The sequence below is a fragment of the Microtus pennsylvanicus genome, chromosome 9 (assembly GCF_037038515.1).
Source record: "Microtus pennsylvanicus isolate mMicPen1 chromosome 9, mMicPen1.hap1, whole genome shotgun sequence".
Taxonomy (NCBI): domain Eukaryota; kingdom Metazoa; phylum Chordata; class Mammalia; order Rodentia; family Cricetidae; genus Microtus; species Microtus pennsylvanicus.
The window spans coordinates 26,816,546-26,832,492 of NC_134587.1; the positions used below are offsets into that span (position 1 = coordinate 26,816,546).

Sequence of the window (15,947 nt, forward strand, 5' to 3'; positions counted from 1 at the left end):
GAACAAACCAAATGTAGACCATTTGAGCACCCAGAGGGGACCCTTATACAGGCAACAGAGGAATTGGGGGTCACTACAAAATTTTACTTAATGTATACTCCTTTTAATTATGAGCTGTGACTCACTAGTAGATGGTAAAACCAGTTCAGAAAAGTAATATTCCATTTAAAAACAAAACACATTAGAAAGTCTAGCCAAGACTGGAAAGAGCAGGTTTATAGTCTCTTCTGTGCAATTTTGTTTCAACTCTTTATTAAAGCTTCTGAAAGAGCTCAGTTCCCTCTGTGAGTGTTGAAACTTTTTAAAGAAACTAGTTATTAGGTAGTCTGGGCATGTAATTGGTTACTATGTTTAAACCAGGATTTATAAAGACAGGAGTTTATAATGTGCTTGTAATATTAGGAGCTTGGGACACTGGCCCTTGACATTGAGGATAACAATCAGGAGTTTGAGCCCAACGCAGGCAACATAGTGGGACCTCGTCTCAAAAATAAAATAAAACAAAAAGCAAATCAAATAAATAAATCTAACATTTGGATTCTAATTTTAAAATAGAATTAAACCTGAAAAATATGTTTATTTATTTTATCTATTTTTGGACAGGATTCTCATTATGTAACCCTCGCTAGCCTAGAACTCCCTATGTAGACCAAGATGGCCTGGAACTCATAAAGGTCTATCTGCCTCTGCCACCATGCCCAGCAAATGCTCCTGTCTTAATGACAGTGTAACTTTAAAAAAAAAAAGCTTAGTTATTATTCTCAACATTAATATTTAGGTACTCTTTTATCTTCTGAATGTGCACGGTTTCTTTGGTAATCATCTCTATGATTTTGGGCCACTTAAACTTTTCTCTTGTAGGCCGGACAGTGGTGGCGCATGCCTTTAATCCCAGCACTTGGGAGGCAGAGGCAGGCAGATCTCTCTGAGTTCGAGACCAGCCTGGTCTACAAGAGCTAGTTCTAGGACAGGCTCCAAAACCACAGAGAAACCCTGTCTCGAAAAAAAAAAACTTTTCTCTTGTACTACAGCATTAAAAGCATTTTAACGGGGGCTGGAGAGATGGCTCTGTGATTAAGAGCATTGTCTGCTCTTCCAAAGGTCCTGAGTTCAATTCCCAGCAACCACATGGTGGCTCACAACCATCTGTAATGAGGTCTGGTGCCCTCTTCTGGCCTGCAGGCATACATGCAGACAGAATACTGTATACATAATAAATAAATAAATATTTAAAAATGAATAAATAAAAGCATTTTAACAATGAAAGCTACAGGATTGGTACTGTATCTTAATTTTAATTTTTTGATAACAACGACTTTCTCTTACTTTGAAATGCTTTATTATGAGAAGTTTGTCACAAATACGATGTTCTCAAATGAGAGAATAAAAACACAGGAATTTGTGAGAAGGTTTTGTTGTCCTGCATTCGCCCCTTCCGTTGCTCTGTCGCACAAACAGACATTCTGTCATGACTTGAGATTACACCATGTATTGCTTGGTGGTTTTACATTTTTCTTGTTGAATTAGATTTTGTAGCAGGCACACAGGTGATGAGCCAATCACGTAGCTGCAGGTTCTCTACATAGCAGGGAATGTAGATGTCTGGGAAAAGACGTTTTTTTGTCCGGTTTCCAGTTATCTTTTAACCATGTCAAATGATAACCCCTTTCTTTCCCACAGGCTCACTACAAAGCAGACTGGAAGAAAACCCTCGCCAAGGGTTACGACTTGAGACCAGATGCCATTCCCATTGTTGCCGCCAAAAGTTCAAGGAACATTGCTAGTGATGTAAGGAAACCCATGCATATTTTATAATCTGCATATTGTGCTTGAAATCTTGATTATAGAGGGAAACACACGAGAAGATTACAATATAGGAGAATTTCCTTATTTCATGAGTGCCAAAGGATATTTTCTCATTACTTCACTGAAAATATTTTTTTAAAACTTCATTAAAAATTTACAGATACATTTTCTTTTTAGTTGTGGAAAATTTGAAAGTCTTACTGTCTTCACCGTGAGCTTAAATTTTTTTATTTAGATTTTGTCAAGATAAAGTCTCCAAACATTTCAAAAGAATATACTGTTTTAATTTGACAATTTATTTACACAAGAAACAAATCCAGTGAAACAAGAGAAACTGGGAAGCATTGTAGGTTAGATAACAATGTTTTAATTGTTTTTAAATTATATATCCTGGTTGACTTGATGTAATTATCATAATAGAGTAAGAATTCATTCATTTTAAGGCCAATACTTTAATTTGGAGTAGAGTTTTGCTGAAATGGAGTCCTGAGTCCATAAATACTCTTTAAAGGTAGTCTAAATTACTAATGGAAGTGAGGTAGAAATATACAACTGCTTAAGAAATAAACTTGTCAGGAACCTTTGGGCACATTCAAAGAATCTACTAATGGACAATCTAGATATAAATTGCAAATTATTATTTATTATTCTCAGAACAAGTCTTACAGTCATCCATTAGAAATATTTTGCAAGTTGTATATTAAAATACTAAAAATATCTTGGGTATTGTCAAATTCAGACTAAACTTGGCCTTTGTATAGATTGTTAAATAAATTTGATTTCTGTCAAACTTCTGTCTGGCCCTCTCTTCCAAATAGTGCAAATACAAGGAGGCCTATGAGAAATCCAGAGGCAAGCAAATCGGCTTTCTCAGTCTTCAGGATGACCCTAAACTGGTTCACTACATGAATGTGGCCAAAATACAATCAGATCGCGAGTATAAGAAGGGCTACGAGGCCAGCAAGACCCGGTACCACACACCTCTGGATATGTTCAGTGTGACCGCAGCCAAGAAGTCTCAGGAAGTTGCGACCAACGCCAACTACAGACAACCCTACCACAACTATACCCTCCTGCCCGACGCCTTGAATGTGGAGCACTCCAGGAACGCCATGCAAATTCAGAGTGATGTATGTGCCAGTCCGTTAGCTGGGGTGCTTAGTTTTCTGTTTCCATGGGTGTGGGGGAAGAACCAGGGTCACCAGAGATATCTTCATCTTACACCTGACCCAGGGAGTGAGAGACTTTCATTCATGTAACTATAATGACCCATCGTTGTACAAACATTGTGTGTATGTTAGACCACCTACGATGTAGTCTGTGAAAAAACTAAGATACACTATAATCTTTCCAATGCAATTTTTAAAATTTCACCCTGTTTTGTTGTTGCTGTTTGTTTTTGCTTTGTTTTGTTTGTTTTCAATTTAGTCTTACCTAATTGTTTTCAGTTTAGCCCACCATGTAGTCCAGGCTGATTTTGAACCCACAATCCCATCTTAGCTTTGTGAGTACTAGGATTATAGCTGTGTATCATCCTGCCTGGCTAAGAAAATTAGTTTTAAAACAAATTGTTATGTTAGGATTTCCAGTTAAAACCACCGTGAATGCAATCACTTCCATAACCACTTTTTTCTAAAAAACCATAATGAGTAAATGCTAGGCGTTCCCTTCTCTTTGTGATAATACGTCTTATAACCAAAGAAACCCAAGGTTTGCTTTCTGAAATGAACTTTCTTTCTTTGTGATAAAGAATCTGTACAAATCTGACTTCACCAACTGGATGAAAGGTATCGGCTGGGTTCCGATAGACTCCTTGGAGGTGGAGAAGGCAAAGAAGGCTGGAGAGATTCTGAGTGAGAGGAAGTATCGCCAGCACCCCGAGAAGCTGAAGTTCACATACGCCATGGACACCATGGAGCAGGCACTTAACAAAAGCAACAAGTTGACTATGGATAAGGTAAGAGCCCAGGGGCCAGCCTCAACCTGAGAAGCCCGAAGGGCCCTTTGTGAGTCTTTAGCGCTTTTGTCTCATGGTTAGGGGGAAGGAATAGGTGTTGTGTGTGTGTGTATGCATGTGTGTGTATGTATGTATATATATATTTATGTATGTATATATGTATATATATGTATATATAAATACATGCACACACATTTTTAAAGAATGTTATGGATTTCAGCTTCTAGAGAGCTTTTATTGACACTTTGCCCAGATTCCACCTGACTGTAAAGTGGACAGGATGGTGCCCATCAGGAGAAGGGCTCTCTTGTCTAATGATAATTTTTCTCATCATCAGGCTTAGCCTCGTCCACCATGCCTTCCTCCTTCTCCCATTATTACAAACCTGTTCCACTGTAGTGTCATGTGCCGACCTTCTCTTTACAGAGGCTGTACACGGAGAAGTGGAACAAAGACAAGACCACCATTCACGTCATGCCTGATACTCCAGACATCTTGCTCTCCAGAGTGAACCAGATCACCATGAGTGATGTAAGTTTATCCTTTGCAAAGAAATTGGGGGAGGATGCTGAAGGGAGCTAACGCTTGTGGGATGTCTGTCTTTTATGTGCCCGCCGTGTTAGAATCGGGAGCTCTGTTTTAACTGAAGTCCCACTTCCCTGTTGTTTCTCTGGTTCCTGGCTTAGAAACTCTACAAAGCTGGCTGGGAAGAAGAGAAGAAGAAAGGCTATGACCTGAAGCCTGACGCCATCTCAATAAAGGCTGCAAAGGCCTCTAGAGACATTGCCAGTGATGTAAGTCCTGCCACGGGAACATGTTCAGCGTGAGTGAAGGTGCAGACAAGCCAGGCTTATGCCTGACTGTGAGGTAGGGTCAGCTCACTGGCTGGACACACTACCCCAAGATGCTTCCCTTCACGCAGGCCAGATACCCTCTAATCATTTTGCTCATTGTTCAAGGTAAAAATGATAAGGTCTTATTAAAATAAGTTATGCTTAGTATTTGAATTCAAAAGACAATTTTAAGAAATTTAAGGGTGTGATCTATGTGCTTTACCTATGAAGTCCATAGCCAGCTCTCATCCTAAAGATATACTAAGGATTTGCAGTCCTCTGTGTTGACACAGTGAGGGATTGAGGACCAAGACACTGCTTCTGAGATTCCTTCCCAACATTTGAAGTACAGAGCCATTGCTTCTTGGCTCTGCTCCCCATCTCTGTCTCAATATAGGAAGCTCTAACTTTCTTTACCTACACCGAAGTTAGGAGCACCCAGTGAATCACATTCTGTTCTCTTACCTGAACCATTTGAATCATCGCCATATCTCTTGTCTGTCCGCAGTACAAGTACAAGCAGGCTTACGAGCAAGCCAAAGGGAAGCACATTGGCTTCCGCAGCCTGGAAGACGACCCCAAGTTGGTGCACTTCATGCAAGTGGCCAAGATGCAGTCAGACCGGGAGTACAAGAAGGGCTACGAGAAATCCAAGACGTCCTTCCACACCCCGGTGGACATGTTCAGCGTGGTGGCAGCCAAGAAGTCCCAGGAAGTGGCCACCAACGCCAACTACAGGAATATAATCCACACCTACAACATGCTTCCGGATGCCATGGGCTTTGAGTTGGCCAAGAATATGATGCAGATTCAAAGCGATGTACGTGAGAGTGATGCCCGTTTGTAGAGCCATTACCCACGCCATAAACAGCTCGTGGGTAACCTACATCATGACATCTCAAAAATCCTGAAATAAATCCACATGCTGTTTCCTGAAGAGGGAGGGGTCTTATTCATCCCCTTGGGCTGAATTCATTTTTTTCTTAATGGAAGAAAAGTCTGTTCTAGAAACTAAAATCTAATCTTTCACTCTTGGGGCTGTAGTCGTTGTTGGAGGTGGAGGTCTGCAGCAGTAAATTGATTTGGTTTTCGAGAGCACCCATTGAAGGAAATAAGCCTAGCAAAGGGAACCAAAAGTGTGAAAGGCTCTTGGTGGCAGGGTGAAAGGGAAAGGCCAGCGTGGTGGTGTATGTCTGTGGTGCCCGTACTCGGGAAGCCCTGGCTTCACTTATGACCAGTTTTCCTCCACCACCTCTGTCCTGCAGTTGCCTGTGCTGCCCACGGAATGTTGAGGAGGGGGTGATTGAGGAATTCCTGGGAACGGATAGAGGGAAGACAGAGAGAAAGATTTCAGAGCCATTATCAAATAATATACATTATAAAAATAAACACAGACCACACCAAGCCAGGCCTAGAGTTCTCATTGGACTAGGAACCTGGGCTATGAGTTTCCAGGGAGACACAGCCATGTCTAAATGAAAGTACCACACACAAGTTACAGGGAGACATGTCTCAGCAGAGGGGGAAACCCCACACAATTGTACCAAGTGCTAACAGGTTTCTAGTGTGCATTAGGAAATCATAACAATAGTAGATGATCAAACGCTTACTGCTGGAGACAGAAACCTGGATTTTCAGAATTAACCTATCCATGAGGGCATCTGGACCAATTTATCAGTCCGGAGAGTGAATCATATGGCAGATGTATCCATTTAGTAGTTCCTCACACGTTCCCTTTAAGAAGGCGTCAAGAAAAACAAATCAGCAAGACCTTTGCTCATTTGTCATTTCTTGTGTGGAGATGTGAGGAAAAGGTTGGCGTTTCATATGCTGCAGGTTGAAAACAAGAGGAAATGAAGGCCTGTCGCATACACGTTCGTGATCCGTGCATGCTTGCTCTCTTCTGACCATTGTTTTCTCTTCCTCTCCGGTAGAATCAGTACAAGGCAGACTATGCTGACTTCATGAAGGGCATTGGATGGCTCCCATTGGGCTCCCTGGAAGCAGAGAAAAACAAGAAAGCCATGGAGATTATCAGCGAAAAGAAGTACCGGCAACACCCAGACACTCTGAAGTACTCCACGTTGATGGACTCGATGAACATGGTTTTGGCTCAGAACAACGCAAAAATCATGAATGACGTAAGTCTTGCCGTGGTGGAGCTGGTCTGGCTGAGAAAGATTCTAGGGACTAGCTGTCGCCCTTCTACTAGAACTCCACCAGCCCTATAAATCACAAGCCACATGCATGTGTGTTATAGCCCAATATAATACAAATTAGTCCTCTAACACTGTCATGTTTGCAGGTACTCAGTGGCCCTGTTGAGCTTGGGGCTACCATATTGATTTATGCAAAACATTTTTATCATCACAGAAAACTCTACTGGCTAACACTGGGCTAAAACAAAGACTAGCCACAGACAATATGACAGAGCTATGTCATTCATTGTATCTATGAGCAAGTGCATATTAATGTCACATTTTTATCAATATTTGTGGGGAAAAAAACATGTTCCTTACCCTACAGAAATCTCTGTGTGTGCCAAGACACATGCGTGTGTTTCTTACAGGTTAAAGGTTCTGAAAAGTGATGTCAATATGGAATTTGAGTCTCTCAGGAATTTTTTTAATGATAGTACCTTAGAAATATTTTAAATATTGACAAGTGACGCTAAGTATGACATACCTGTAGGAGAGAGGTCTCGAAGTAAAGGACCTGCAATGCAGATTCAACACAGCCTTGGCCAGTGACCAAGAGCAGATGACCAAAAGTGGGTCCTCCCTGGACTAGAAACCTGAGCGGCACATGTTTAAGCACTAGAAACAGACTGGAAACTACAGATTCATGTCTGTCAATGGAGAATTGATTAAACCAGTTGGATCATGCCTCTGCAGTTTTCTAGAATGGAGAGAATTCTTTTCAGAAGGTTCCAAGATGTCTGATCCATATTTTGTGGCAAAAAAAAGCCAGCTCTAAATATTATATGTTCTATGATTTTACTTTTATTTTGAAACAGTATGCTTAGAAAGCTCCAGGAGGGAGTGTCCATCTCTAGGCTTAAGGCAGAGGGATGGGACACTTTGATTTTCTGTCTTGCACCTTCTTCTCCGTGTTATTTTTCTCTTAGATCCTGAGACCCGTATACACACGATAAAGCGCATATGTATAGTGCGATCTTTTTAAAGAGTTTAAAATACCACCTTGTACTTTCCCCCCAGCATCTCTATAGACAAGCATGGGAAGCTGACAAGACCAAAGTCCACATCATGCCTGATATCCCCGAGATTGTTTTGGCAAAAGCAAATGCAATTAACATGAGCAATGTAAGTATAATACCCCGGGTGCCATCTTTCTTTGTCGCCTGCTCCCACCTGTAACAGAAAAATTAACTCACTGGTGTCTCAATTTATGAGAAAGAACACTTAAAAACTAGTAGACTGCACTTTGTTAAAGTCAATCAGTGTCTTTCCCTCCCTGATCTTTGCTCTGCTAAAATTTGGAGCGGGGCTGTTAATGACGGCTGAAACAACAGCTGTGGTTTTGAAGAACTGTTGGATTTCATTTGGGGACAGCCCCCCTTGAACTCAGACTTGGCAAGAAGAGAAAGGTTGGGAGCCGGAAGAGAACCCCTGACTTTGAAAACCCTCCACTAAGCTGTGGAGACGATCCTTTAAAAGGGTTAAAACAATAGAAAGAAAGAAAGAAAAATGAATGTTTTGAACAAACTGGGACAAGCCCTACAATAAGGCACGTGAAACTGTTGCTAGAAAAAGCATTTGATGTTTAATTTCATTTCCTTCTTTTGCTGTCCCTGGTTGCTGGAACTCCTCCAAGATGAGCGGCTTTTTCCTCTGCTTTGTTTGAATTCCACAGAGATTTGGAATTGCTGGTGTTTTTTATTTGACTGTGGAATTCATGCAACTATTTATATAAGTAAAAGAGGCCATTGTAAAACTGGGGTGCTCTTTTGGCACGTGAAGATGGCTGGTGTGTAGTCTTTCTTTGCTTCTAATGAGCAAGGAGGAGTTGGCTGAGCTTTATCATCTTCACGAAATCTTTTCAACCTCACAGCAATCAGGACCTTTCCTTTTTTTTTTTCTTTTTTTTTATTGATAAAAGGAGAATAAAAAAAATAAATAAATTTCCACCTCCTCCCAGCCTCCCATTTCCCTCCCCCTCCTCCCACTCTTCTCCCCCTCCTCCCACCCCTCTCCCCTTCCTCCCACTCCTCTCCCCCTCCCTCTCCAGTCCAAAGAGCAGTCAGGGTTCCCTGCCCTGTGGTACGTCCTAGGTCCTCCCCGCTCCGTCCATGTCTAGGAAGGTGAACATCCAAACTGGCTAGGCTCCCACCAAGCCAGCACATTAAGTAGGATCAAAACCCCGTGTCATTGTCCTTGGCGTCTCATCAGCCCTCATTGTTCGCCATGTTCCGAGAGTCCAGTTTTATCCCATGCTTTTTCGGTTACAGTCCAGCTGGCCTTGATGAGCTCCCAGTAGATCAGCTCCACTGTCTCAGTGGGTGGGTGCACCCCTCGTGGTCCCAACTTCCTTGCTCATCTTCTCCCTCCTTCTGCTCCTCATTGGGACCTTGGGAGCTCAGTCCAGTGCTCCAGTGTGGGTCTCTGTCTCTATCTCCATCCATCACCAGATGAAGGTTCTATGATGATATGCAAGATATTCGTCAGTATTGCTCTAGGATAGGGTCATTTCAGGTTCCCTATCCTCAGCTGCACAAGGGACCTTTCCTTTTGTAATGATATACTAAAAGCACATTTGAACTCCAGTAATTACTTTATTTTATTTTACTTTATTTTTTGGTTTTTTGAGACAGGGTTTCTCTGTAGCTTTGGTGCCCGTCCAGGAACTAGCTCTTGTAGACCAGGCTGGCCTCGAACTCCCAGAGATCCGCCTGCCTCTGCCTCCCGAGTGCTGGGATTAAAGGCGTGCGCCACCACCGCCCGGCTTTATTTTGTTTTTTCCCCCACACATAATGATGTTCCTTAGAACATTCAACCATCGACCCACCAATACCACATCTGCCAGGCAGAAAGTCTTGCTACACAATTAGTCAGCCTTATAGAATAAAGCTGGGTTTCTCTTCTCTTTACAGAAACTCTACAAACTGTCTCTGGAAGAATCTAAAAAGAAAGGCTACGACCTCAGAACGGACGCGATTCCTATCAAAGCCGCCAAAGCATCCAGAGATATTGCAAGCGACGTAAGTGTGAAGGGTGGCCAGGAGCCAAGCAGAGAAATAGAGCCACAAACACAGAGTACATTGCAATACGGAAGCAGAACATTATCCCATGCCTGAGAGCCATAGACTCGCTGTGCTCCACAAATGCCTCTTAACAATGCTTGTGTCTTCTCTGGCCCTTCTGGGAAAACATACAAAGACACAACAGGATTCTGATCATGCAAGGGCACTCACAGACCTCAGCATCCCCCTCAGGAGGTCTAGGTGAACCCTCTGCTTGTTGGCATCTGTGTTCTCAGCAGGATACTTTATGTAGTGGCACTGGGCTTTTGATCGTTGATGCTGATGATGGCCACTCTTTAAATGATGAGGAAACCTGCAACCTAGTTGTTAAAACATTAGTGACTTGGCATCAGCTGTGGTAGGTGAACTCAAGCCACTGAGACGTATGAACCCTATGAACTAGGGCTTCCTGCAGCCTGAGAAAGTTGGTGGACCCGCATAACACTGTCATAAGAAACTTGATCCGTGCCTCCAAACTCTGCTCTCAGAAGCATGTAGTGATGAGGCATACCAGGCTGCGCTCTCTCCTTTGCCCTCCCATCCTGCATCCTCCCTTTCCCAGTCCCTCCCATTGCTGAGAACCCCTAGTTCTTCCTCTGATACACTGGCTCCTCCTCTGTAGCCTTCACACTCAACCTCATGAAGAAAAGACGAAGAAGCACGGTATGGGTTCACTCTCTCTCCTCTATGGAAGCTGGGTAGAAATAGCAACGTTTCTCCTTAGTTTTGTCAGCTTGGAGAGAAAAAAAATATCCTGAAGAATATGAAGCTGCTCCAAAATCATGCTTTGCGTTCCATACATGAGCCGGTTTTTCAGCAGCAGGTGACTGACTGGTTTATTTCCCCGGCAGCACTGGACTGCTTACAAAAAGCTCATTTTTTTGTCCCTCTTGCTGCGATCTCCCTGTAACCGCAGAGGGTGAGAGCAAGGCAGTGTAGTGCAGGAGGGTGTGCACCCCAGTCCTCAGTCACCCCAGGAAGTCACTCAGTGTATAGTCTTGTATCAAATGGTTCCTGCGGTAAGAACTCTGCTGCCAGGCTCATAAGCAAATGTCAGAAATGTGTTTGGTCCACAGCGGAGCCGTGCACAGCTACCGGTTTTATGAAACGCAGATATTAACCCTAGAATTGTTCTTCACTTATTCTCTTCACAGTATAAATACAAGCACAACTATGAAAAGGAGAAAGGAAAGATGGTTGGCTTCCGCAGTCTGGAGGATGATCCCAAATTAGTCCACTCCATGCAAGTGGCTAAGATGCAGTCTGATCGAGAGTACAAGAAGAACTACGAGAAGACGAAGACGAGCTACCACACCCCTGCCGACATGCTGAGCGTCACAGCTGCCAAGGACGCCCAAGCCAACATCACCAACACTAACTACAAGCACCTCATTCACAAGTACATCCTCCTCCCAGATGCGATGAACATCGAGCTGACCAGGAATATGAATCACATCCAGAGTGACGTAAGAGAACCTTCCAGCTCAGGGGTGGTTTTGCAGTTTTATATACCATATTTTAGTGTTTTATCTGAAGAAGTAAAGGCAAGTGTGTCCCTTTTCTTTACAGAACGAATATAAGCAAGACTACAATGAATGGTACAAGGGGCTTGGCTGGAGCCCAGCTGGTTCTCTAGAGGTGGAGAAGGCCAAGAAAGCCACTGAATACGCCAGTGACCGGAAGTACCGCCAGCATCCCAGCAGCTTCCAGTTTAGAAAACTGACCGACTCCATGGACATGGTGCTGGCCAAGCAGAATGCTCACACCATGAATAAGGTAGAGCGAGCACTTCTCTTCCTCCTTCCCAACCAAGAAGAGGTCAACAGGCTATGAGGGAGTTGAACTCAGGTCCCGTATTCTAGGAACTGGCAAACGATTACAAAGCGTAGCCCTGTACCACATTTCAATGTCTGTCTCTTACAATGCCTTCCCTTATCATTCTAATTGGGTTAGAAATTGCCTATGTTTTCAGTACATTTATCCTAAGTACTCTCATTCCATTCTAAAGATGAAAAAGATGCAAAATATTATTTTTCCAAAACTGACATTAAAGCCAGGTGTCACAGAACACATCTGTAATCCTAGCAGCTGGAAGGCCCAGGATCTCTCTATATAGATGGGTAGATAGATATAGATACACTATTATATGTATTGTCTTCCTTTAGAAAAAGCATATGAGTCTGTTCTTAACGTCTCTTCTGAATCGCATTTTTCCTTTTTCTAGTTCAAGCGAAGTGCTTTTGAATATTCTGTTTATCTTCTTTCCTGTTTATCCTTAACCATTATTCAGACTTAAAATGTCTCTTCTACCACTTCCTAGCATTTATACACCGTTGACTGGAATAAAGATAAAACCAAGATTCATGTGATGCCCGATACACCAGATATTTTGCAAGCCAAGCAGAATCAGACACTGTACAGCCAGGTAGGTGAAGCTTGCACGTTGACGAGATGCTTTTGTCTCAAAGCATACTCACTTCGAAACTGATGTAATAGACAGCTGGTGTAAATGCTGAAGCAACGGAAGCAATTCAAACTCCTCATTCTAGAGGGCTCTTTCAAGACCCTGTTAGGAGCTGCTGGAAGAAAGCTACCTTATAAACCCGGAAGGACTGGGTCTTGGCAAAATAATAGATGCTGTGTCCAGATACACCATCAGCCCAAAATGAAATGAAAGACTAAGCTGGATCCCCTGATGCTGTCAGTGCTGAGCACTGAGCTATTGTTATCACCTGCTTGGTTTTATCTGCGTGTAGAGTCAGAGTAGTTGATTTTAGGGTTCTGTATTCACTCTCTATACACACCTGGGCTTGTCTGCAATTTTAACATAGAAGAAATAGCACTAAATAGAGTCTCTTTACTTTTCAGAAATTCTATAGACTTGGTTGGGAAGAGGCTCTGAAGAAAGGCTATGATCTCCCTGTTGATGCAATCTCTGTCCAGCTGGCCAAGACGTCAAGGGACATCGCTAGCGACGTAGGTCCTGGTGGGGGCAGAAGACTGCACTTTCAGCTGGGTGGGCCATGGGGTGTTGGTTACCTTAGACATGGACTTCTGTTCCTTCACCTCTTTCTACCCTAGCTACCCAGAATTGTCTTTTCCCTCTCTTTCCTCAAATGTCTAACCACCTAGTGGGCCAGAATCTCTCGAAGACCCAGTGCCATGAGGCATTTTTCCAGATAGTACAAAGAAGCTAGACTTTGTGGGGTTTTCATGCTAAAATTAACATTCCTGTTTTCTGTTGGTCTATTTTAGACAAATTGAGGCCAGATAATAAATCAACGTTAGCAACTGATGTTGACAGTTTTGACCTGCGTATGTCTGAAAATTAGCCATCAGTCACTTTAAGTTAGCCCCTCCTTGCAGTTGCATAATTATAGCAAATTAGCTCTAGGGTTGAAAGTCCCAAAAGGCTCACTTTACATTCTGTTGACCGTTCAGAGATCTGGTTCATAGAAAAATGCCATTTGTGCCCCAAAGGGCAGATTCCTCATATGGCTGGGAAAGTTGGAACTTTTGGTGAACACACTACATATGGCCTCCATATTCATTCAGTTTTGTATAAAATATGTTTCATTTGCATATAAATAAATATTTCATTTTGCTCATCCCCAAAACGCACTAGAAGAAATTCAAATCGTCCTGGGTGGTTGAGCTAGCTCTGTGGGTAAAGGAGCCCAGAATCTGAGAAGAAATTCAAAGGATACAGGGAGGAAATCTATCTAATTTAATTGTGGCACTCTAGAAATACCAGGAAATAATTTGGACTCTTTGGCTTTCAGATCAAGACCTCATTAAATCGAACCGAAATCATGATGAAACTACATGATAAAACCAACTCATTTTCCTTTAGTGCTGTATGCTAATGAGAACCTAGCAATTGAAAGGGCATCGACAATTTCCCAGCAACCCAGTGGCCAATAGTTCCTCATTCCTTTTCTTGCAAATCCACTTGAAAGTTCGCAGTTAAATTAGCTACGTGTGAACTTTCCCACCGCAAGAGGAATTATTTTCCCTCTCAGCTCCCAATGGCTCTGTACCATTTCATAGGATTTTCGAGGCAGGCTTTAAGTGTGTAATCACATAAGTTAAATGAACGGAGAATTTAGAGTTGGGAGGTAGAATGGTTATTCCGTTCAGTCCTTTGCCAACATCTGCCTTCTCTTCATGCGTGGTGTGGAGAGAGGATGAAGTGCTTGGATCCATGGATACTCACACGCAGAGGAAGGGCATGGTTCTTAGAGCAGGAGTTTTCTCCACTGGGCTGTGCTGAGTTATTATCAGACTTCTTACTGTTGGTGTGAGGTATTCTATCCATCAGTGCCAAGGCTATGTTCTGGAATAGCACAAAGTAGCTTCTTCTATTTGACATTTCTTTAAACATCTCTGTCTCCTTATTCTCCTTTGGTTTAGTTTTGGAACTGTGTTGGTCTTCTATGAGCAGTTCATTCTGTCTGTGATTTGTTTTGCTTTGTCGTCTTAAAATAGTGCGTCAAATATTAGTGTTTTGTTGAGACAGGAGCTCAGGCAGCTTAAATAGGTTTCTGGCAAAGCTTATCTGTGCTCCCTACAGAGAGATTGGCTCTACTTTTTTCTAAGCAGTTTTGCCAGACTGTCCATATCAAGGGCTGTGTTAGGTAGGTTTATTTGACTCTGATCAGAACCCCTCACAGAGACAAGAAGGGAAAGACACTGTGATTTGATTCAGTTCCCATCATGGCAAAGAAGGCAGGGTGAGCACCTCGGTTTCCATCCCTGCAAACCAGAAAGCTGAAGATGGGAGAGCTGACAGTCAGCTTTCTCCTTGTCCTTTTTCATTTGGAACAGGCCCTGGTCCATGGAACTCTATGACCCATATGCAGAATGGGACTTTCCCCTTCTGGAAACGCCCTCACAGATACACCCAGAGGCGTACCGTCAATCTTTTAGATGATTCTATAGTCACTCAAATTGATAATGCAGGTCAACAATCACAATAATATAGTCAACTTCAAATCCAGAGTAGTTGAAATATATGTATTCGGAGGGAGCCAAGCCTATGTCTGTGAGGCCCACTATGTGTTCAGAGACTAACATTAAGTTACCATCATTACACTTATCATCCGTGTTGTTGTTTAACAGTAATGTAATTTCTCCAACTAAATATAAGCTCTGGACTTGACTTTTGTTATTTCAAATTTATATAGCTTATTTTCGCCTACTTGACAAGATGTTGAGTTCTTATGTGATTTATTTTTCTAACAAAAATATCAAAGTATTCCCATCTGTGCCTATAAGATATAGATCCAGTCTAGACAAAACTATATAATATGATCTTGTAAAAAATCTGTAACTTACATTTTAGCATGGTCACCAGCTCATATACCTTCCTAATTTTTCTGTTGTTCAGCCCCCATTTTTTTTATAAACATGTGACAAGGATTTTGCTGAATTTTATCCTCAATTCAGCCACACAATATCAGGCACATATTCCTGCCTTTGGAAAGAACTAATTTCTCATGATAATCTCCCTTAATATTCAACTGCATTCGTTCTTTAGATAGATCTAATTAAACAGGACTTACTTAAGGAAGAAAACATTTCCTATTAGGTTAGCTCAGAAATCGTTCTTTCACATCCGTGTTGGGGGGAAAACTATAACAACAAAGAAAGTTGAGTTAACTTAGCTTTTATTTACATTATTAAAAAGACCATTTCCTGATTTCAGTTTAAATATAAACAAGGCTACCGGAAACAACTGGGACACCATATTGGATTCCTGAGTGTGCAAGATGACCCAAAGCTTGTGCTATCTATGAATGTAGCCAAAATGCAGAGTGAACGAGAATACAAGAAAGACTTTGAGAAGTGGAAAACCAAATACACCAGCCCTGTGGACATGCTGGGCGTGGTGCTGGCCAAGAAGTGCCAGGCCTTGGTGAGCGATGTGGACTACAAGAACTACCTACACCAGTGGACATGCCTGCCTGACCAGAATGATGTCATCCAAGCTAAAAAAGTCTATGAGCTGCAAAGTGAGGTCAGTGTCTTATCAAATTTGTTAACTTAAAATTACTCCATGTATTGATAGCTATTTATATGAAAAAGAAGA

The 15,947-nt window shown here is 42.2% G+C and overlaps 1 protein-coding gene across 22 annotated transcripts in view; it reads left to right on the plus strand.

Annotated features, from left to right (window-relative positions):
- The window catches only part of Neb (nebulin), a 184,403-nt gene that overhangs the window by 52,693 nt on the left and 115,763 nt on the right, over nucleotides 1–15,947 (plus strand). For all 22 annotated transcript variants that reach the window (XM_075985243.1, XM_075985221.1, XM_075985227.1 and 19 more), the window contains exons 40-53: nucleotides 1,681–1,788; nucleotides 2,625–2,936; nucleotides 3,557–3,763; nucleotides 4,190–4,294; nucleotides 4,450–4,557; nucleotides 5,105–5,416; nucleotides 6,531–6,737; nucleotides 7,815–7,919; nucleotides 9,707–9,814; nucleotides 11,011–11,322; nucleotides 11,426–11,632; nucleotides 12,177–12,281; nucleotides 12,725–12,832; nucleotides 15,564–15,875. In XM_075985243.1, the coding sequence (XP_075841358.1) occupies nucleotides 1,681–1,788; nucleotides 2,625–2,936; nucleotides 3,557–3,763; nucleotides 4,190–4,294; nucleotides 4,450–4,557; nucleotides 5,105–5,416; nucleotides 6,531–6,737; nucleotides 7,815–7,919; nucleotides 9,707–9,814; nucleotides 11,011–11,322; nucleotides 11,426–11,632; nucleotides 12,177–12,281; nucleotides 12,725–12,832; nucleotides 15,564–15,875 (2,616 nt within the window). The remainder of the gene's footprint in view (nucleotides 1–1,680; nucleotides 1,789–2,624; nucleotides 2,937–3,556; nucleotides 3,764–4,189; nucleotides 4,295–4,449; nucleotides 4,558–5,104; nucleotides 5,417–6,530; nucleotides 6,738–7,814; nucleotides 7,920–9,706; nucleotides 9,815–11,010; nucleotides 11,323–11,425; nucleotides 11,633–12,176; nucleotides 12,282–12,724; nucleotides 12,833–15,563; nucleotides 15,876–15,947) is intronic.